The sequence below is a fragment of the Meles meles genome, chromosome 19 (genome assembly GCF_922984935.1).
Source record: "Meles meles chromosome 19, mMelMel3.1 paternal haplotype, whole genome shotgun sequence".
In the NCBI taxonomy this organism is placed as follows: Eukaryota; Metazoa; Chordata; class Mammalia; order Carnivora; family Mustelidae; genus Meles; species Meles meles.
Window position 1 is genome coordinate 3,878,505 of NC_060084.1, and position 23,625 is coordinate 3,902,129.

Here is a 23,625-nt window from a genome sequence, read left to right on the forward strand (position 1 = left end):
TCAACTGTGCAGTCCACTTCAGAGGCAGATTTTTTTCTATAAATACAGTATAACAGTATAAACATATTTCCTCTTCTTTATTATTTTCCTAACATTTTCTTTCTCCAGCTTACTTTATTCTAAGAATAACCACATAACATTTGTAACACACAAAATGTGCTAATCAACTGTTCTTATGATCAGTAAGGCTTCTGAACACCCATACGCTATCAGTAAAGTTCTGGGGGCATCAAAAGTTACACGCAGCTTTTCAAATGAAGCAGGGCTGGCACTCTTAACCCCTGCTTACTCAAGAGTAAGCTGTGGGATGAAACCATGTATCATTTAAACCACATAAAAAAGTACGATGTTACTATCTGCTAACACCCCTGTGTGTAGTAAAAGGTGAAAACCACAGTCAGTAAACAATACCAACTCAGCAGAGCTGTTACTTCTGCGGAGGGGGCAGAATGAGATGGGAGAGGGGTACAAAGGAGGCTTCAACCGTATCTGTGATGTCTTTGCTATATAAATAAATATAGCAAAATGTCAATATCAGTCAAATCTGGTGGTGGGTTTGGGCATTTTTATTAGTTTCTTTTCTATACGTTTCTGTACAGTGGATTTATCACAGAAGCGTAAATTTTTAAAAAATCAAAATTAAAACATAACCAGTAATTTTATCTACACACATACTCAAAAAAATGTTTTGTCTTACCTCAACTGAAGAGCGAGGAGTCACAAAGAACTGATTGAATTCATCAGGGCTAAAATCTCCAAAAATATACTGGAAAAGAAAAAAAAAGTCACTGATCACATAAAATATCCAATTCATATACTTCCAGGGATAATGCTACGTATTATATCAGTCCTATGAAATGTGTAGGCCAGAAGCCCAACACCCTTTCTTAAGTAAATAAATCAAGGGTCTGCATAATGGAGATTTCCAATTACATAAAAGAAAATACTACCGAGCCTTTTCATAGATTGTCAGAGAACACTGTGAAATGGATAGAGCTTACTTTGAAACACCGGTCAGCAGAGTCCTGCCTGAAGGACAACTTTCTGGCTCACAGACACTCCCAGGTGTCCCGGTCACCCTTCTGCTGACTCACTCACTACCTCCACGCCAGTGTTCTCCGCCACACACACTACTGGAAAGCAGAAAACGTGGTTCACAGTGTTCACATGGGAAGACAGAGTTTTCAAAAAAAGAAAAAGAAAAATGCTAATGATCCTGATGAACGAGCTTTAAGATAAATATATATGTACCTTTTTACCCTGAAAGTTCATTTAAACCTGACATAGAAACACATTATTGAACAGACACAGGTCTAGTTGCAAACCCTTCACAGAACTCTGAACGCTTTCTTCGTGGGAAAACAACCAGTTCAACGGCAGAAGCAAGTGTGGCAGGTGCCCAGCGGCTCATTTTCTCCCGGAGCTTTAAAAACTAAGTCACTGACAAGAATCAGGATGACTAGATTTCAACAAGAGAGAACCGTTCACTAAATTATTCATTCATCTAGTCAATAATTATTTAGAGCCTACGAACACCATGCACAAAGATCAGTACTGGGGATAAAAATGGTAAGCAAGGGCGCCTGGGTGGTTCAGTGGGTTAAGCCTCTGCCTTCGGCTCAGGTCACGATCTCAGGGTCCTGGGATCGAGCCCCATCGCATCGGGCTCTCTGCTCAGAGGGGAGCCTGCATCCCCAGCTCTCTCTGCCTACTTGTGATCTCTATCTGTCAAATAAATAAATAAAATCTTTTAAAAAAAAAAAGGTAAGCCGATAGGGTGCCTGGGTGGCTCAGTTGGTTGAAGTGAGTAACCCTTGATTTCAGCTCGGGTCCTGATCTGAGCGTCCTGGGATGGAGCCTGACCTCCCTCTCCCTCTGCCGCTCATCTGCTCACTCACTCTCTCTCTCAAATAAATAACCCTTTAAAAAAAAGAAAAAATGGTAAGCAGAGTTGTGGTTCCTTGGCTCTAATGGAGCTGAGCAACCTGCTGCGAAATGTACAAGCATGTGATTCAAAAATAACCAGAAACCACATATTATATAAACGGAAATGCCTATTATTATCATAAACGTGAATAAATGACAACAACTCTCACAGCGTATTAGTAAGATCGCACTGACAACTGCCGGGTTGGTCGTGCAGTCAGTTAAGTGGCTGACTCCTGATTTCAGCTCGGGCCATGATCTCAGGGTCCTAGGATCAGGCCCCATGTTGGGCTCCGAGCTCAGTGGGAGGAATCTCCTTGGGAGTCTCCCTCTCCCCCTCTTGTGTGCATGTGCTCTCTAATAAATACATCTTAAAAAAAAAAAAAAAAAAAAGAATGCACTGATCCTTCTTTTAAGATTTTTTTAAATTTACTTATTTATTTTAGAGTGTGCAAGTGTGAGCAGGGGGAGGAGCGGGGGGGGGGGGGGTAGAGGAAAGGGAGAGAATCTCAAACAGGCTCCCGAAGGAGGGCAGAGCCCTATGGGGGGCTCGATCTCATGACCCTGAGAGATCGTGACCCGAGCCTAAGCAAGAGTCAGACACTCAATGACTCGGACACCCACGAGCCCCAATGCACCAATATTTCACGGGAAAATACTGCCGGAGGGCTCTTTGGCAATAGCTGCCAGACCACAAATATATATTAAAAATAAGAATATCGTCACATAATATTCACATATACCTGCAAAAATCCACAAAGAAACTGTGCATTGATAGTAATGGTAAAAATAAGCAGAGTCCCAAAACAATTTAGAAATCATCGTCTGCAACAGGAACTCAGACCCTCTTACCATCTCCAACACCAGGAGAAAGCCTGTATTAACCACTGTCAGGTGTAACCGCGAGCTCTGGGAGGGAAAGGTCTATTTCAGTGCAAAGGACGCGGGAGAAGGTGGGGGAAGAAACGACACTGCTGACTGGCCTTCCCTTACACCCCGCTGCAGAGAGACATCTTAAGTCCAGATATAAAACCTCAACATCTACTCAGCAGGAAATGAAAACACAAGCCATAAATTAGGAGAAAATATTCCCGACGATATCAAATGCTGAGCATTAGGCAATGACCGCAGCTTTCCACACGGCTGACACAGATGCAGAATGGTACAGCCGCGCTGGGGAAGAGTTTGGCAGTTTCATACCAAGTTACCCCACACCTACTCACCCAGGAGAAATAAAGACCTACGTCCACGGAAAACACCTGCATGCTGAGGTTTATAGCAGCTCTACTAATGACACTAAAACAACCCAAATGCCGGTCAAGAGGTGAATGTGGTACGTCTATAAATGAAATGCTGCTCGGTGGCTCTCAAAAGCATCATGCTAAGTAAGGGAAAGAAGTCTGACTTTAACAGCTACATGGGGTATGATTACATTTATGCAACATTCTATGGCAAAATGGTAAGGACAGAAAAGATCAGCCTGACCTGCCCAGTGCAGGCTCCTTGCTCAGAGGGGAAGCTGCTTCTCCCTCTGCCTGCTGCTCCCCTTGCTTGTGGGCTCTCTCTCGCTCTGACAAATGGATAAATGAAATCTTGAAAAAGAAAAACTTTCCTATAGATTGTAAATGCTTTTTTTAAAAAAAGATGTGCTATTTTAGATAGCGTTCAGGGGCAGAGGAAGAGAGGATCTCGAGCAGACTCCCCACTGAGAGAGGAGCCGGTCGCGGGCCTTGACTCCGGGACCCTGAGATCATGACCTTGACCAACACCAAGAGTCAGACGCTCAACCGATGGAGTCACCCGGGTGCCTCTAGGTGTGTTTTCTGTTACAACTTCATGCCACTCATTTCTCTACCAGATACCTATCTTCCAACTGATCACAAACCTAACTGGGAAAAAACACGGAAGAGCCTGCAGTACAGGAGGGGAGAAAACCACCAGGAAACTATTAAACGAAGAGCACACTCTGGGTACAAAAGGGAAGAAAAGCCAGAGCCAAGGGAAAGCAAAGCGGAGGCAGGGCAGCCACACCAGATTCCTAGTGTGTCTCTGGTCAGAATTCTTAGTTCCGGACCATGTAAATACCTTATGTATTCAAAAAATTACTCATAAAAAGTCGCTGCAAACAATTCCGAAATGACTGTACAACTTTTCAAAGATGCCCATTTTGCAGAGACATTACAAGTCTGCCCCCTAAATTTGTGCCTGTGTTCATTTCAAGATCTCCCTGACAACAGATTAGGACTTGATGAAAACATTTGATCCCAAAGAGCCATCATAAGCAACTGCAAGCTATCAACTGCGTGACGCTGAAGTATCACTTGGCACTCAACAAATGGCAAGGGAAGCTGCTGTCCCTGCAACGGGAGCTGCTGCACGGCGGCTCACATGCATCAGTGAGCAGGGCCGCCAAGGTACCTGTGAATCACATCCTCTGGCCACAATCAGAGGGATTTCCAACCCCTCAAATGCATGAGTCTTTGAAAGTGAGTGGCTACACCTCCGCAATATAAACAACAGTCACTTCAGCTATGTGACAGAGAGGACGGAGGGGACCGCTAGGAAGCTGGTGCCAAGGATGGCAGCATTTGCGCAAGGCGCTCGCCTCCCCGAGGAGCTAGGCTAGGGTCTGTTCCTACAGAATGGCTATTCCCCTTACGTTCATGGCAGAGAAACGACCCAGACCTTCTTCCTCGGAATCTGTACACACACATACTGCTGCTCAGCCAGAAACACCAGGGCCATAAGGAACAGTAAGGAGGGAGTTCTGTCTCACAATCAGCAGAGCGCAAGTCACCGGGGACCCAGGCAAGGGAAAGCTTCCCGAAAGCGGATCCCCACCCTCCGCAGTGCATGCAACGAAACAGACAATTCTTTCTTTCTAGGCACAGTAACGAATGCCTCTTTGGTAACCATTCAAATGTTCACTTGGAACGATTTAACAGAATATCCCATAAAAATCCTGAGGCTATGACATCATTTCAGTGTTTAACAAAATCATCTACATCACTCAAAACTGACTGCAGGGAGCACTACCACAAATAAGCATTTACTAGCCGCACTGTTCCAGAAAGGCAATTAGGAGAGTTAGCTTACATGAATTCAATGGGAGAGAAAAAAAGGTAACTTTTTAACATTCTGATAAAAACTACAAAGATAAAGGCCAAATATTTATGTGAGAGCAAATCCCAGTGCTGGGACAGAGTACGCTGGCCCCCGTTACGGGCAAGTCCGCAACTGAACACCCCTGGCAGAGGGCTAGAGCCCGCGCTGCGCCAGGACACCACAGCGCCTGCCGCGGAGCTTCAGGACCGCCGACCGCCGCTACGTGCTCAGGTTCTACCACCTCCTGCTCCAAAAGCCGTCCTAATTTTCAATCACAGATTATTCTAGGTGTTTGGCAAAATGAAGAGCGTGACCAAAGAGAGGGGGGCAGGACCGTGTTCTTCAAAAAAGTCAGTGCCATGAAAGACTGTGGAAACATCCCGGATGGCAAAAGCTAAAGAGACACGACAAGTAAACACAGTGCCGACCCCAGCATGGACCCCGTCCTGGAGGGAAACGCTATGAAAGAGATTATGAGGTCAACTGACAAGATGAGAGTGCGCACGGCAGGCTGTAAAAAGCACGGCGCCAGCGTACACTTATGAAAGCAGTAACTGTCCTCCCGCGGTCATGGACGAGGACAGCTGTAATCTTCGGAAACATGTCGAAGCATACGGGGGTAAAAGATCATGGCACGTGACCTCTCCAGTGTCAGGGGGTAAAGGAAGGAGTGTGTGTTCGCGTGTGTGTTCAAGTTTGGGAATACGCGTGTACGCGATGAGAGAAGTCAAGCCACGGCAATGGCTAAGCAAAGGGGGTTCGATCTGAACTGGTCAATCCGGGTAAAGGAGTAAAAGGGAGCTCTTCATGCTACTTTTATTTCTGCAACTTCTGTAAATTTGAAATTATTTCCAAATGAAGAGATTGTTTCTATAGACAAAACAGAAAACAATTGTGAGAAAAACCCTTACCCTCTCTTTCTATGAGTGTGAAACATTCTCCTTCCTCTGGAGGATTATTAATAAGTGGATTTTAACGTCTTTCTAAGGAAAAAATATTACAGGAATCTTGGTTAAAAAAGATAAAAATGATTCTGCCTGATTTCACAGGATTTATAATTTAGTGGCGAAGAAAACGCCACTGACCGCATGAATTTGTTCTGTCTTGTAAAAGCACAGAAAGATAAAACAGGACAACTGAGTCCGTGTGGGAGAAGCAGCAGTAGCACCTTCTTCCTTGCATTTCCAAAGCCCGGTGCAGGCAGACGCTCGCTCAGTCCACACTCACTCAGTCCACAGGTTCGGTGCAGATGAAACAAAAGGTGCCTGAAGGTCCTCTGTCAGCCCAACTGCATTACAAAATGTTTCTGTTGTCGTTTACAATGTTACTCTTCTAACAGCCGCAGACTCCCTCTAGGTTTTGCGCAAGCCCCACAGAGCGGGCTGAATGGTGGAGTCACAAGGAGAAACAAGAAAGCAAAACGGATCGCGCCCTTACCAGCAGCCGTGATGCCCACACGAGAGGCCCAAGGTCAGTGCTCCAGAGGCTTTCGGCCACTGCATTCCTCTCTCCAGGAGGCGAGCCAGCAGGGTGCAGACGCTCTTGCCCATTACTGGGGACACATTTCCAACTAACTCAGCTCAGGCTTTAGAACTCCCACTGTCTGCACGTTTGATTATTTTCCGACCCTTTCTAAAGAGAGTATGTTGAAAACAGATACAAGAAGCGCTGCAGGAAAAGGCGGCAAGGCCACAACACAGGATGCAGACAAGACACTCCTGAAACGCAGCCCCCAGACGTGGCTGCTCTGGGTGTCGCCTTCTGGAGACGCGAGGCCTCAGCCCCTAGGAGGGTATGGCTCTGTAAACCCCAGGAAGGGGCTGGGCACACGTGGAAACGCCATGCTCATGCTACAGGAAAAGCGAAGGGGCCACTCGGCGTGCGCCAGGTTCCCGCGGCAGGCAGGGGCACGGCACAGATGCGCGGCCGGCCGCCGGGAGAAACGGCACCGGCGCGCCCGCGGCGCTAGAGGGCGCACGAGCACAGCGCGCCTCCGCGACTTCCAAAGCGCCCGCCCGCCGGCCCGCTCGCTCGGAGGACGGAGCATCCGCGAGGCACCACCAAGGCACGCCGTCTGCTTCCGACTGAGCTCCTGGAAAGCGACGGGCCTCTGAGGGAAAGACCAGACACAAGGCAGTGCTGCGTGAACGCGGGCTGCGCGCGTCCTGCCCCTCCACCTCCGAGGCGGGCTGGCGTCCGTGCGAGCCCAGCTTCCAGAGCCACTGCGGGAGTCCAGGCCCAGGTCCAGCCTCGCACTGGACAGAAGCCGGATTCGCCAACGAGAGCCCAAGAGGCACAGTCTCCGCCTCCTCCATTCCCCAACCCGAAAAGACTGAGTTTGGGAGAGGAGCTGAAACACACAGGCCCAACACTGCTCCGAGGGCAAGTCTCACTTTCGCCTCCGACACGAGGGGCGGGCCTTGGCCACCGCCAGCTCCCCCGCTCCACAAGCGTCTCCTGGAGCTAACCGCGACAGAGGAACAGGGTCCGGAAATGTCCCCGGGTGAGTCCCCGCTACCACATGGATAGAGCCTGAAAACATCACGCTAAGTAAAGAAGTCAGACGTGACCTGCCGTTCATGCGGAATGTCTAGAGGAAGCCAGTCTCTAGAGACAGAAGGTAAACTGTGGTTGTCACGGGTTCCGGGACGGGGAAACGGGGAGTCACTGCTAATGGAAGGAGTTTGCTTTCAGAAGTGATGAAATGCTCTACAGTTGTGATGGTGGCACAACGCTGAGCGCACTAAAAACCACTAGCACGGACTCATTAAAAATGGGAGAATTCCATGGTGTGAGCTATATCTCAATAAAGTAAAATGTGCTTGCAAAAAAATCTCATTTCTTTACTAAACTTTTTAAAAACAATTATTTGAGACAGAGCGCGCATGTGTGTGTGCGCGCACACTCACAAGTGGGGAGAGGGGCAGGGGGAGAAGCAGGTTCCCCGCTAAGCGGGGAGCCTGGCAGGGGCCTGGATCGCAGGACCCCAGGACCACAACCCGAATTGAAAGCAGACGCTTAACCAGCTGAGCCCTCCAGGTGCCCCTTTACTCAACCCAACTGATCATGCGTCCTCCTTGATGCATGCTGACATCTACTGAACAGTCGGTGGGTCCTTGATGCATGCTGACATCTACTGAACAGTCGGTGGGTCACGGCCCACTTTCAACTCTACAAAGTGGTGTGGCTGGTGTGGGGACACGTGGACAGGACACCGTTCGGACAGTCGATGCACAACAGGAGTTTCACTGATTTAACCATGTGTACGGGGTGGGCACCGACTAGCCACACTGAGTCATGCTAGATTATAAGAAACGGAATAAAACAGACACAACGTTCAGGACACTACGACATTTACAGTTTTGTCACAGAATGAGTGGAATGTGAGTTGCAGTGAGCATTACAAGCGGAAAAGCCAACAAAGAGGGAGGCAGAGGAAGGCCTGATCCTTCATGGTCTAAGTTGGAGCAGAGGGGTCCTGAGCAGGGGACAGAATGGACAAACTGTGCTACAGAGCCACTCTCCTCACAATTCAAGAGGAAGAGCACAATGTAGTGTCTAGTTTCATGTGGTCTATTTTATTTGACTACTAAAGTCCTATCAGAAAATCGCCTCTCTGGGGCGCCTGGGTGGCTCAGTGGATTAAGCCGCTGCCTTCGGCTCAGGTCATGGTCTCAGGGTCCTGGGATCGAGCCCCGCATCGGGCTCTCTGCTCTGCAGGGAGCCTGCTTCCTCCTCTCTCTCTGCCTGCCTCTCTGCCTACTTGTGACCTCTCTCTCTGTCAAATAAATAAATGGAATCTTTAAAAAAAAAAAAGAAAGAAAATCGCCTCTCCAGGTGCCTGGGTGGCTCAGTGGGTTAAACCCTCTGCCTTCCGCTCAGGTGAAGGTCGCAGGGTCCTGGGATCCAGCCCCGCACTGGGCTCTCTGCTCAGCAGGGAGCCTGCTTCCCCCCCCACTCTCTGCCTGCCTTTCTGCCTACTTGTGATCTCCGTCTGTCAAATAAATAAATAAAAGCTTAAAAAAAAAAAAGGTCGCCTCTCACCTTCCCAAGCAGGATCTGTAATGCGTTGGCTCTATACTCTGAGCTAAAACTTGTTCCCACAAATGCATCTCCAACTAGGAAACATGATTCTTCTAAAAGAAATCCATTTTTTACCAACTCTCCAGCCCTATGTCTACATTAGAGTTAGTTACTTCGCACAAAAGCAGTTAGATTTTAACTTGTTCTGCTCTGAGCTAACACTAAACAGCAAGATAAAAGAGCCACATTATATGATAACTTGCTATCTAGAATTTTTATCACATGGAAAAGACCTGATAAATTATTAGGGAGTGAATTTAGTGCCTGTTATCTAGGATAGCTCCGGTAGAAGGTCAAGAGTCCACCTACTTTAATTTTCATTATAATCACCGAGGTGCTGATCTGGGAAGGGTGGGGGGTGAGGAAATAAGAGAAGAAAAAGGAAAACAAGCAGAACACCAATAAAGAAACTTTGGCAGTGGTTCTACCTTTGCTGGGGCCCAGGGTGCATGACAAGGCAGGCTGCAGGGGGCACACGGGGAAGTTGGGAGCCAGAGAAGGGCTGAAAGATACCCTACCTGTGGAGGGGATTAAACAAATGCGTGCATCTGTTAAGAGTCATCATATATACTTGAAAAGGGTGAAATTCACTGCAGATATATGATGTCCCCATAAAGGTTTTTGTTTGTTTTAAAAACAACAGGAACCAAGTTAAATTCATCTTTGTATTGCCAGCAGTTAAGGGACTTGACACACAGTAGGTGCTGAAAAAAAGCCTCGCTGAACAAGTGAACTGAGAAGAGGAAGAGAAACCCCACAGGAAATAGAAGTTCTAGGGTAAGAAATGATAGCCTCTCCATCCTCCACATGAAGACACTTCCCATATGGCAGTGCCATCAAATCACCTTGACTGCTCTGGTCTTGCTGGTGTTCCAGCAAGACGCACAATTTTTATTTATTTATTTATTTATTTATTTATTTAACTGGCAGAGAGAGAGATAGATCACAAGTAGGCAGAGAGGCAGGGGGAGGGGGGTGGAGCAGGCTCCCCGCTGAGCACAGAGCCTGATGTGGGGCTCCATCCCAGGACCCTGAGATCATGACCTGGGCCAAAGGCAGAGGCTTAACCCACTGAGCCACCCAGGCGCCCCTTCACTTCTAAATATAATCTTTAAATATAACCAAGATATAACCCTGAATTTTTAAATATAACAGTTAAACAGAATCAAGACAATCTGAATTAAGCCTTACAGAAAACTTATTAAGAGCATATACTGTGACCCAGAGGAAAATCATTCACAAATACCATGTGGTCTCCCAAACTAAAGAAAAATCCACTTTCATGTTTTAAATTCAGAAGGGAAAAAAAGGGTAAAACAAACCACAGATGTCATCAAAAAGTATGAGGGCAGGTCAACCTTTTAAAAACTCAGTTTCATTCCCTACCCCTACTATCCTTGCCTACCAAACAAATCACCTGTGTCCAGTACGAAGAGGGCACTCTCCCAGTCTTTACTGTCCCCCTCTCTTTTTCGCTCCAACTTTCTTTAAAAAACAGATTTCACGAGAACCACCTATCTGTGCTCCGATTCACTCTCTGTCATCAACGTGGACTCTTGTTCTTGTGGACACAAAAATTCTTCCCGTTTAAATTGGTGCACCACAAAATTCACAGGACTGACAACAGCAAGCGCTGGTGAGGACACAGCAGAAGGGAATGCTCGTGACTGCTGGTGCAGGTGTTAACACAGACACTTTGGAGAAACTCGGCAGCTTCCTCTCAAAGAAAACACACATCATGTGACCCAACAATTTCACTTCCAGGTAGTTTACCCACAGGAAGTGAGCGCCTCTACCCACCAAAGACTCGCAGAGGAACGTAGAGCACAGCTTCCATCCTAACAAACGCCGGGACAACCAGTGTTCATCAGGAGATGAAGAAAGCATCTTCGGTACAGCCATATCATGAAATTCTAATCCTCTGAAGGGAGAGAATTCCTACAGGACAGAGGAACCTTAGAATGTTATGCAGAATAAGAGAAGCCAGAGAGAAGAACATACGCCGTGTAATTCCGCCTCAAGAGAATTCTTGGAAAGGGGAAAGCCTCGAGTGAGAGCAGATCAGGAACCACCTTGGTACCGGGTAGAGATTCACAGCAAAGGGGCATGAGGGAACTTCCAGGGCAACAGACTGACTGTGGTAGTAGCCAGCCTGGCATGTCCTCATCAAACCCCAGATGAAAACTTAAAATCTAGAGTGCGCTCACTGTATTAAATTATACCTCATACTGGGTTTATGAATTGGTGCACAACCGATCAGTACACGCCCACAAATAAGGGGGACCAGGCAGCTGTATTACAAAAGCAGCTCTTGATGGCAAGGACCGCAGTGTTAACCTTTCATTTACACCAGGAGTGTCTGAAAACATCCACGGGCTGGGAATTTTTTTTTAAGGTTTTGCGTTCCTCGGCCCAAAGACTCTTGCTGGTAGCACTGAGCACCAGCCACAACACCGGGCACGACACCCGTGTTCCGCCGCCTGCCGCCCCCGTAGCGCACCCACTCTTGTAGCTCCCCATCACTACGCCACAGACTGCTCTGGCCCAGGCAACCTCCGTAAGCTGCCCAGACCCCTGACCACCTACTCAGACCCCACGCCACGCACGGTTACTGCCAGTCAACACTGAGTCAAACCACAAGTGTCTCATTAAACAGAGCGCTACATGGGCAGAAGCCTGTAAGTGCATCTGTCCGACAGGATTCTTCACTTAATGAAATACACTGGAACCAAACCAACAGAAGCTGGCTACCGAAGGCCACCTGCCAGAAAGGAGAGTGCATCACTAAGCCAGAGCTTCAAGTCTGAACACGTCTGAAAACAAGCAGGGTCACTACGTAAATGACTCTTCCACGTGCTGCCGTTGCCAGTGGTTTCTTACATACCCTGCAAGACCTAGAGCTGCCTAACTTACGCCCCTGTATCCCATTCATCCAGAGGAGGATGCCCTCAACCCTTTCTACGGCTCCCAAAGTGTCCCCAGATTCCCCTGAATGAGTCAGTGTGCTTGTTCATGAAAACCAAAGTTACTCAGAAGAGCTGCCCCGAGCGGTAAGAGCTGCTAACCACCACCTGCTGAAACGAGAGAACACAAACGCGGCGCGGACGTCGAAGGCCGGCCGGGTCCACTGAGGAGGCGCTCCACTGCCTGCTTTTCCAGCTGGACTTCCACCTAACCATCTGCTGAAAACGAAGCCTGCAACTACGCAGAAACAGTCTACTTTACCAGCCAAAACAACTTCATTCCTGAATTATGCAGTTAAGTTCACTGTTATGATTAAAAATCTTTCCAGCTTTATTTGTTTTAGAGAGAGTGCAAGCAGGCGAGTGCACGTAACTGGGAGAGGGAGAGGGTAGAGAACCCCAAGCAGACTCTGCACTAAGCCCAACATGGGGCTCGATCTCACAAACCTGAGATCAAAACCAAGAGTTGGATGCTTGACCAACGGTGCCACCCAGGAGCCCCTTTCATTAGAGAAAAACAAGACCTGGTACTTCAGAAAGTCCCACTTACGGTAACTTGAGCATCCTGGAAAAGAGGTATTTCTTCCAATCAGCTGACAATACAGAAGAAGAAAACCAACCACTGGTGGAGCTCACCTAGCAGGGAAGCAGGGTCAGCTACACAGGTCAAAGGCCTATGGCAGTGAGTCTCAGCCCAGGCCACCCCCTAGATCACCTGAGGATCCTCAGGTCATAGCTGCAAAAATTCGGGGTTTGGGCCCCTGGATGGCTCATTTCTGCCTTCAGCTCAGGTCGTGATCCCAGGGCCCTGGGACCGAGCCCCACATCGGGCTCTCTGCTCGGCGGGGAGCCTGCTTCCTCCTCCCTCTCTGCCTGCCTCTCTGACTACTTGTGATCTCTCTCTCTCTCTCTCTGTGTCAAATAAATAAATAAATCTTTTTTAAAAATTCGGGGTTCACTGGAGTAAGGGGGCACCCAGGCTTCACTCAACATTATAAACACTTTCTGTGTAATTCTGATGTGCAGTTAGGGTTCAGAATCATTGTGTAAGGGTGTTTCTGAAACCTAGAAAAAAGCTCTACCACTACAGGCAATTGAAGGGTGGGAGAGACTACGTAGACAACAGGAGGGAAGGTGTCCAGAGCTACTCTGCCACTCAGTTATGCCCTCAAACCAGACAGACGCAACTACGAAACAATGTGAAATGATTATTCACTTTATAAGAGGACCTACTACTTGATGAACAACATGTTTTTAAAATGGGAACTCTTGGGGCGCCTGGGTGGCTCAGTGGGTTAGGCCACTGCCTTCGGCTCAGGTGATGATCTCAGGGTCCTGGGATCGAGTCCCGCATCAGGCTCTCTGCTTGGCAGGGAGCCTGCTTCCTCCTCTCTCTCTGCCTGCCTCTCTGCCTACTTGTGATTTCTCTCTGTCAAATAAATAAATAAAATCTTTTTTTAAAAAAATGGGAATTCTTGGGGCACCTGGGTGGCTCAGCTGATGAAGCGTCTGCCTTCCGCTTGGGTCGTGGCCCCAGGGTCCTGGGGTGGAGCCCCGCATCAGTCTTCCTGCTCAGCAGAGTCTGTCTCTCCCTCTCCCTCTGCCCCTCTCCTTCCCGAGCTCACACCTACATGCATGCCCTCTCATAAATAAACAAAATCTTAAAATCATAAAATAACAAAATAAAATGGGAACGCTTTTAGTGCTTTTAAGGGTTTACTGATCACTAACAACTTAAAGACAACAGAGCCAAATATCTATCAGAAGAAAATTACCATGCAACTGGAAATAACTCAGTAAAAAAAATTCCACTCCGTGCAACTTTTTAAAATTTCTATTTACTTGAGAGAGCGTGAGCAAAGGGAAAGCAAGAAAGGGGGAAGAATCCCAAGCACACTCCTTGCTGACTACAGAGACCTACGTGGGGCTCCACTCATGAACCCCAGATCAAGACCTGGACTGAAACCAAGAGTCAGAAGCTCAACCAACTAAGCCAGCCAGGTGTCTCCCCCGCCCCCCTCCGCCAAGCAACGTTTTAGACAGGTCTTTCCCACAAAGATCATTCTTTCAGAGCTGAGTTCATTTCTCATTTGCTCTTAACTGAAATCTAACACTCACCTCCAACACCCCGCCTGTACAGAAATAACCTCCCATCCAAGCCAGCGTCCTTTTACACCCTTCAGCTCATCCGTCTCTCCGCCAAGCATCAATCTGCTAGCCTCCAGAGCTCTCACACATCTCCGTCTGCCGGCACCCTGCAAGACCAGACTCTGCCTCCCAGCACTCCCTCCTCTCCCTTCGGCTAGTCCCCCAGTAGCCCCCACAAGGACCCCTCCTTCTTTCCCAGCTTCAACCGCGTTGGTGCAGTCCAAACTGGCATGTGCTGCGCGGCCTGCTCAATCACATCGCAGTTCCGTTCTCCAGGCTGCCAGCCCACGGCACTCCCGCTTTCACGTTCTTGTTTAACCTTAAATTCAGAAGACCCATTATTTGCTCAAAACCAGCTTCTACCCTTACACCGATGGCATTCCTCATTGTTCTGCCAACCTCCTAGATGAGAAATTTTGAAGACTGTCTTAAATTAGGTACCCTTTCCATCCCAACTGTCTGGGACAATCAACAAAATGTCAAAATGTTCAGGAAGCTCTACTTGGCAAGCACAAGGCAACGACACGGAGGGAGAGCAGCATCCGAGCTGACGCTACGACATCCACGGGACGGAGACCCAGGGAACAGTATCTCAGCGAACCGAAGGCAGGAGTAGCACCTTTCGAACATACGTCACACTCAGCAGGAAGACTCTGCAAACATGATTCATCTCCTCCTCAATCCTGCTGTTTGCCACCGGCCGGCCCAAGCCCTGGCGGCCGGCCCAAGCCCTGGCGGCCGTCCGTCTGCGCCCGGCTACCTGCAGGACGCGGCGGCGGCCCCTCGGCACCTGGTGAGACACCGGACACACAAGGGACCTCAGCCGCGGTCAAGACGCCCGGGAGGCCTAAAAGAGTTCGTCACCAAACGAAACAGATGTCTGCTGAGCACTCACAGTACAAAAGGTATTAAAAAGTTACTTTAAATGTTTAAGCAATGTTTCCCGCCTCACAGAACCTGGTCGGCGGAGGAGGAGCGGGAAGGAGGGAAGACAGACACTGTCGCATTCTGGGCTGCTCTCAGGAGGCAGGCATGCCTCAAAGGCATTGAGCGTAAGGATGTCCCTGCATCCTGACGTGATTTCCACCGGCTCTGGGGCGGCAGCAGAGCCCGAGAATCTGACGTAAGCGAGTGAGGCCCGCTCCCCGAACATGCCCACCCACACTTCCCCGCGGGGTTCCAGGGACTTCAGGGACCCCCTGACACTCGTGTCCTGTCCTACCTGCTACTCAAAGGGTGGCCCCAGGCCAGCAACAAGGTCATCGCTCAAGAGCTTAGGCAGCTCTCAAGGCCCCCTCACACCTACTGCAGCCAAACGCGGCCTCCAAAAGACCCCCGGCTGCCGGCTTCTGCAGCTCAGGTCCGAGAAGCACCGCCGCGCTTCACGCCACCCCAGGGTCCTGCTCTCAGGTGCGCACCGCACACCGCCAGCACACGGCTCTGACCTCCGACTTGAAGCCGGGCGACCCTCTGCCATCCAAACTGAAGGCACAGCTCAGCACGAAAGAGCCACGTGAACTGCCCCGCAACAACGTAAACCTGGATATACGCTCGACTGCTACCCGTCAGGTGTACAGAGATGGGACCGAAAGCCTTGAGCCTGGGATAAGTCCCTGCCAGAACAATCCAGCCTCACTCGCCGTGCGGCCCAGGCCCTGTTACTCTCCTGCCCTGAAGGCCCCTCTGCCCTCCCAGGAGGGAAGCCATGAGCGCTGCTGGCCTGTCAAGGGTCAAACACGGGCATCATCTTCTCGGGGAAGTCTTCCTGCCTCCTCACTTCTGCCAAAGCCACGTCACGTTTCTCACTGACCGTACGTCTCTGAAGACGAATTGTGATCGCCTTCTCTCTTGTGACTCTGGACCCCAACCACCGAAGTCTTAAGTACAATATTCAGAATCTAGTATCAGCTGACTGTGTGTTAAGATGAAAAAACTTCAAGTTCAGAGAACTAACTGCCCAAGATCCCATGAACAGAAGACAGATCCAGGATTAGAACCTGGGCTTGGGGCTACCCCAAAAATAACACATGAATAGTTAAGGTACAATAAAATTTAAGGAAGAATGGGGCGCGTGGGTGGCTCAGTTGTTGAGTGGCTGCCTTCGGCTCGGGTCATGATCCTAGGGTCCTCGGATCAAGTCCCGTGTCGGGCTCCCTGCTCAGCAGGAAGCCTGCTTCTCCATCTCCTACTTCCCATGTTTGTGCTCCCTCTCTCATTCGTCTCTTTCTCTCTCTGTGTCAAATAAATAAAGTCTTTAAAAAAAAAAATTAAAGGAAGACTGAAATACAATGGGACGCAGGGTAACTTGCAAGAAAAAAGGACACAGTCTTCAAAGGAGTCCAGAAGGAGAAGGAAGTGACAAACCTGGAAAAGGAGAGTGGGAACGAACGGTCCTCCCAGATGGGATGGTAATGAACTCTGGACCATCCTCTGAAAGTTCATTTTCCTCCTTCCCTGCTGGTGAGTGGTCACTCATCAGCTCAGAAGGCGGACACACACCCACTCCCAGCTCTAGGTGGGAGCCTGACCTGGCATGCCACCCTCCTGCCCACAGTGCTTGGTTCAAGGGAGACCTAGAGGACACAAGCCACAGGATACAGCCAGGAACTCTGGAACGCACATGCACTCTCTTATTCTGGCTGGTGTGGTTTCGGCTGAACACAACTCTGAAGTCTGCATCTGCTGTGACCATGGTATCATATGGAGGAGAACTAGCTTTAGGAAAATGCTGGCACAACAGAAGTGAGAAGAAACCAGGTCCTCAAAGACACCCCGGGACTGACTCAGCAGACCAGCCCTGAAGCCCAGCCTCCCTCTGGGATTTCTAGGTCCGTGAGCCCGATGTCTCCAGTATACAGTGCAAGCCAATTAGAGCTGGCTTTTTTTTTTTTACTTGTTATCAAAAGCACCCGAAGACAGGAAGGAATGAAGTGAGCAATGAAGGAGATAAAAGGCTTAGTTCAGGAGGGGCACCCGGGGTTTCACAGAAAGTAGGATCATTCCAAAGCCAAAACAAGGTTAATATGAAATCTAAGCCCTAGTCATTCTGTTCCCCTACACAGAATGCCCTCCACCTTCCTCTCCATTTGCCAAAATCCTCTTACACTGTCAAGGCTACTCATCACTCATCTCCTTCACTTTCTGAATTACTGGTGCAGAACTTCACACGTGCACCGCACAAGCGCTCGGCACTGAACTACACATCTCAGGACGTGCCCTGGCTGTTCCCTAGGCCTCAAACACGTGCTCAGTCACCCGCTGCCCACAAAGGGTAAGAGCACTTCAGTTACCTTCCTGAATAGCTCTAGCAGCAACTAAAACAGTTGGCCTTCACTAAACATTAACCAGCTTACTGACAAGTAGTTTATGAAAGATCTTTCTCAACCTTTCTAAGGTATTTTCATGCGTATAACTTGCCTCTGAACAAATCAGTATGCAGTTTTAAAATCCAAACATTCAGGGGAAGCAGGGTGGCCCAGCGGTTAAATGTCTGCTCAGGTCATGATCCCATAGGTGATTCCGGAGTCCTGGGATTGAGCCCTGCCTCGGGCTCTCTCTGCTCGGCGGCAAGTGGGCTTTTCCCTCTCCCTCTGTCTCTCCCCCTTGCTCATGCTATCTCTACTCCTTCTCTCTCTCAAATAAACAAAATCTTTTTTAAAATAAAATTTTTTTTATTTTTTTTATTTTTTTTATTTTATTTTATTTTTTAAAATAAAAATAAAAATTAAAATAAAAATAAAAAATAAAAATTAAAGGGGCACCTGGGTGGCTCAGTGGGTTAAAGTCATGATCTCAGGGTCCTGGGATCGAGCCCCGCATCCGGCTCTTTGCTCAGCAGGGAGCCTGCTTCCCTCTCTCTCTCTGCCTGCCTCTCTGCCTACTTGTAATCTCTGTCTGTCAAACAAATAAATAAATAAAATCTTTTTTAAAAAAACCCACACACAAAAAAATTAAATTAAATTAAATTAAATTAAAATTTAAAAACAAATCCAAGGAAGCGGACACCCAGGACTCCAAGATGGCGTCAGTCGTACCCCTGAAGGAGAAGAAGCTCTTGGATGTGAGACTAGGAGAGCTGCCCGGCTGGATACTGCTGCGGGGATTTCACCCCTAAGGGCATTGCTGGCGCATTTCAAACAGGTCACTACCGGTATTACAACAAGTATGTCAATGTGAAGAAAGGGGGCGTGGCTGGGATTTCTATGGTGCTGGCAGCTTATGCGGTCTTCAGCTACTTTCGTTGTTACAAGGAACTCAAACACGAGCGGCTACGCAAGTACCACTGAAGAGGGCCCAGTGTGGAGGCATGCGCGGCATTCCTGACCCTGACCTTTGCTTGGCACCCTTGAATCCTTTCATATCCTCATTCAGAATTAACGTCCAATAAAAGATGACTGGTTAAAAAAAAAAAAACCAAATCCAAACATTTAAAAAACTTCATCTTTTCAGAGCACCCAACTGGATCCGTCTGTAGAGCATGAGACTCTTGATCTCGGAGCTGTGAGTTTGAGCCCCGCACTGGGTGTAGAGACTACTTAAAAATAAAATCTGGAAAAAAAGACCAACTTTGTTTTTAATTACTTAATATTACTTAGCAAACTAACGCCTGCCCCCAAAATAATGATTTAAATTCACCTTTCAGTTTACTTCAATGCTTTAAGTAGTCATGGGAAAAAAGATAATTCACAATCAGAAACAACTTAAAAATGTATCCAAAAACTGCCCATCGCTGCTTTTATTGTTGTTGTTGTTTGATGATTTTATTTATTTGTCAGAGAAAGTACAAAGTACAAGGGGGGGTGGCAGGGGGGGAACCTCGGCGGCAGCAGGAAGCAGGGGGAGAAGCAGGTTCCCTGCTGAGCAAGGACCCTGATGTGGGACTTGATTGCAGGCCCCTGAGACCATGACCAGATCAGAAGGCAGACGCCTAACCCGCCGAGTGGCCCAGGTGCCCCCCAGGACTGTTGTTAGTATGTATAAAACAACTTGTGAATCCACCACAGTATTTAAATACTGAAGAAAAAGTTTAATAATGGAGAGTAGTCACAACCTAGGTTGGAAAAAAACACTTTACTGAAACACATACAGCATTCCATGACAGAAGAAAATACATTATTAAAATAGATTACAGGGCCCCTGGGTGGCTCAGTGGGTTAAGCCGCTGCCTTCGGCTCGGGTCATGATCTCAGGGTCCTGGATCGAGCCCCGCGTTGGGCTCTCTGCTCTGCAAGGAGCCTGCTTCCTCCTCTCTCTGCCTGCCTCTCTGCCCACTTATGATTTCTCTCTGTCAAATGAATAAACTATTTTTTTTAAAAATTAAAAAAAAATAGATTACAATGAAGCTGCCTGGCTCCCTCCACATCCCATTTGGTCACCCAAAGCCTCGTCTCCCCTCCCCACCCCTACAGTATCTGCGGCTCAGCCTCCCCACTCTGAACCATAGGCAGCCACCATAGCACTCTCTCTAAAATGGGAATGTCAGCTTGGTCCTGGGCACAGCCTGCCATGACTCTTCAAGAGAAAAGGGTCCCCTCGGAGCATACGAGAGCTCCGGGTTTGGCACTCACCTACCTACCCAGACTCATCAGCAAGTCCCCCCAGGGCCTGCTCCCGGCTGTGCTCACTGGGGTGTCCTGCACCCGGGGCTTTCTCCCGCCTGGAGGACTTCTCAGTCACTGCCAGAGTCTCAGCTTTACCAACTGTCTCCCCAACAAACCTGTAGAGTTACTCACTCTGGATGGTAACAGTCGACTAGTCTCTCCCACACTCAGCCGTGAACTCCCTCAGTGCATGGTCTGTGCGGTACCTTTCACCCGTGTGTTCCTTAATACACTTACGGAGCACAGGTCTGTTATAGGCCCTGGAGATGATCACTGAACAAAACAAAGAAATCCCCGCTCTCATCAAACTTCTGCTCATCTCTGATGTACAATCAGGCTCTCCACCGGGGAGGGCTGACAGCTCTATGGCTCTTGAACCGGGGAAGGAGCGGCATCTGCTCTGACCAGGTCAACAAAGGACGGCTGCCAGGGCCCACTAACTGGGCACGAGAGAGGGGCGCTGAAAGCACTGTACTGGCATCAGTAACTGTCCTCTGATCTCAGGATTCCATTTACTGAGAAACAACCCAGAAAATGAAACAAAATACCTTATCTGATAGAGAGGTCAGTCACCTGGGTTCAAGAAACTACACAACAGAGATAAAGAGAACCATGAAAAGCCTTGAAAGAAGCTTAGAGGGCATCTATGCATTTTTTTTTTTTTTTTTAAGTAACTTCTATACCCAATGTGGGGCTTGAACTCACAGCCCTAAGATCAAGAGTTACTGCTCCACGAACTGAACCAGGTGACCCACCCACTCATTTTTCTTTTTACAAGATTTTATTTATTTATTTATTTGACAGAGAGAGAGCGCGCGCGCGAGCGTGCACACCACACACACAAGCAGGGGGATCAACAGAGGAAGGAGGAGATGTACCTCAATCCCAGGACCCCAAGATCACGACCTGACCCAAAGGCAGACACTCAACTGACTGAGCCTCCCAGGCACCACCACCCACTCATTTTTTTTCTAAGATTTTACTTATTTATTTGACAGACAGAGATCACAAGCAGGCAGAGAGGCAGGCAGAGAGAGAGGGGGGAAGCAGGCTCTCCAATGAGCAGAACGCCCGACGTGGGGCTCAATCCCAGGACCCTGGGATCATGACCTGAGCCGAAGGCAGAGGCTTTAACCCACTGAGCCACCCAGGTGCCCCCACCCACTCATCCTTAATGCAGAAATTATGTCAATCTGAATACTTCAACAGCAGCCTACCCTTCTTATTCAGATCTCATTCCCAAAAGGTATTTCTACGGAGGACCAATCTGTCCTTCATGGTTCTGCATGCCGTGGTCCTAATCTTCATTTCCAGAATGAGAAACACCAAAACAACCCCACAGGCAATCCTGAAGAAAGTGAATGACAACCAGGTGTTCTGTTTATTTCCTCCAACTGGTCCCTCCAACAAGTCATTATCCACTGCACACACAGCAGAGGCAAGACACTGTGCTTACAGCGGAGGTGCTGGAGGAGAACCAGACCTCAAGAAAGCCTTCCTAGGCCACCGGGTCACTCCCAGGGTCCTTATTCTTACTTCAGAGCACCTGCCAAGGCTTTAGTTAGACAACCATGAGTGTGGTGTTCCCTCCAACCAGCCAGGGCCCTCTCTGGGCACAGTGCCCATACAGGGCCCAGAAGGCTGCAGGCCTCCATGGACGGCCGACTGACTCACAGAGGAAACACAGGGTATCTCCAAAATCAAAGTCCACAGCGGCCTCGAGGCTCACTGTGCATATTACGAACATGACATTCCTTTCCTTTTTCACAGGACAGTGAAGGACTAAAAAAGCTAATTCAAATCTATGTTTTCACCCAAAAAGAAATCAATGTCAAAGAAACAAAATGACAACGTACTTAGAAAAGCCTATTTGTTCAATATGTGCCCTGGGATAAAAGGTAAACTCTCTGCAAACTCAGCTGCGGTGATTCTTTTCCAAGACTAATCACTGCTAGGATACTGCTACAGTACCATCATGTGTGAAGTTCAAGTTACAGTCAGCTCAACTTCCAGCCAAAACTGTAGAAAATGCTTTTCAGATTAAAAAACAAAAACAAAAACAAAACTCTCTCTTACCTCTTTCTCACTAAACACTACTCAAGTTAAAATTTCAAATTTGTGTTGCTGGCACTTAACTCATAACACAGTTGTGGCATGGAAAAGCCAAGAGTTCAGTAAGAAGATGGAACAAAGAGTAATTATTTGATTTATTTTTTAAGATTTTATTTATTTGCGTGTGTGAGAGAGAAAGAGACAGCACATGCGCACAAGCAGGGGGAGCAGCAGGCAGAGGGAGAAGCAGGTTCCCCGCCAAGCAAGGAATCCAACTCAGGACTCGATCCCAGGACCCCGGGATCATGATCCGAGCCTAAGGCACACACTTAACTGACTGAGCCACCCAAGTATCCCAAGAATAATTATTTTAGGGACATCTGGGTGGCTCAGTCGGCTGAGCACGTGACTCCTGATTTCAGCTCAGGTCATGATCTTCAGGTCATGGGACGGAGCCCTGAGTTGGGCTTCAAGCTCTGCCTCAGATTGTCTCCCTCACCCCCTGTCCCTCTCCCCACTCTCTCGATCTCTCTCCCTCTCGCCCTCTAAGTGAATAAATAAAATCTTTGAAAAAAAAAAAGTAATTATTTTAGCACATTTGTGGAGAACTGGAGAAAAGAATTTCCTAAACTGACAAATTCATGACCAGCAACAAAAAAAAGTACCAAGAATTTCTGAAAACAAACTGGCTTAATACTGTACATACAACCTCAGAGAAATTTTGACGACGACCAGACTTCAGCATGAATTAGAAAGTGCAGCCCAGCTCTCTGGGACATCAGATGGACCCAGTTCCAATGAGCCGCACTGCAGTCCGGGCTGTTCCCCCACGGTCCACACTGGGTTCTACCCACAGCACGGCTACACCTCCAGGGAATGTATCTGTACTTAGATATTTTGTTGTCATTGTGTTTTGTAACATACAAACCTCAACACTGGCGCTGGCACAGGGCAAGAGCTGGATAAATGTTGCTGGAAAGGACTTCATCAGAAATCTCCATCTGAAGACCCGATGTGACAGATCTTCAAAGGGGCCAAGTTTTCAGGTTTTTCATGCTGGTTCCGTTCCCACAGTTCATTCCACTCAGTGCTAAAATCAGACAATGCAGCCCTCCCCGCGGCACATGCACGTGTTCTTGCTGTTGTTCACACCTAACCTAGACGGGGTAAGTTTAAAAACTTTATCCAAAATATGATTTAGTGAATCCTCTCCACAGTAAAGTGCTCAACAGGTTAAGTGAAACACGCTGGCAACAAAGCCACGTGGAGGCTCTGAACCCTGAGCGCGGCCGCGATACCCGCGAGGGAAGTGCCTAAAAGCCACATGCGGGGGGCCTGCCCGGGAGGTCTGGCTGACCCTTGGGGTGCCAGAGGATTTCCAAAGGAGGAGACTATGACCAAGACTCACAACGTAAGAAATACCACCATACAAAATGACCAAATTTCGAATATCTACTATAAAAAGGACGGAAGGGAACCATTTCAAATTATTAACCTCATTAAGTCCCCTCAGGGTTGTGGGATACTACCGGTGACAAGTGTTTCTTGTATTTTCTTTATTTCCTAGGATTGGAAGGAAAAAACAAAGGCTTGTTTTAAAAGGTGACCCCCCAATATAAAATGAAGAATGTCCCCAAATGGCCTTCCCTAACTATCCAATTATCACTGAGGACAGTCAAGAGCTATTTGCCTTGCATTAATCCGCCTCAAATGTCCCCAAAAGAATGCCCTACTTTTTCCCCCTCAAA

The 23,625-nt window shown here is 48.2% G+C and overlaps 1 protein-coding gene and 1 pseudogene across 1 annotated transcript in view; one reads left to right on the plus strand and one right to left on the minus strand.

The window, feature by feature from the left end:
- USP10 (ubiquitin specific peptidase 10) overlaps positions 1 to 23,625 on the minus strand; it is a 71,510-nt gene that overhangs the window by 38,944 nt on the left and 8,941 nt on the right. The window contains exons 2-3 of the mRNA XM_045987439.1: positions 22,806 to 23,034; positions 698 to 766 (exon numbers count right to left, since the gene is read on the minus strand). Of these exons, the coding sequence (XP_045843395.1) occupies positions 698 to 766; positions 22,806 to 22,865 (129 nt within the window). The 5' untranslated portion in view covers positions 22,866 to 23,034. The remainder of the gene's footprint in view (positions 1 to 697; positions 767 to 22,805; positions 23,035 to 23,625) is intronic.
- On the plus strand, positions 18,222 to 18,638 carry LOC123930931 (annotated as a pseudogene).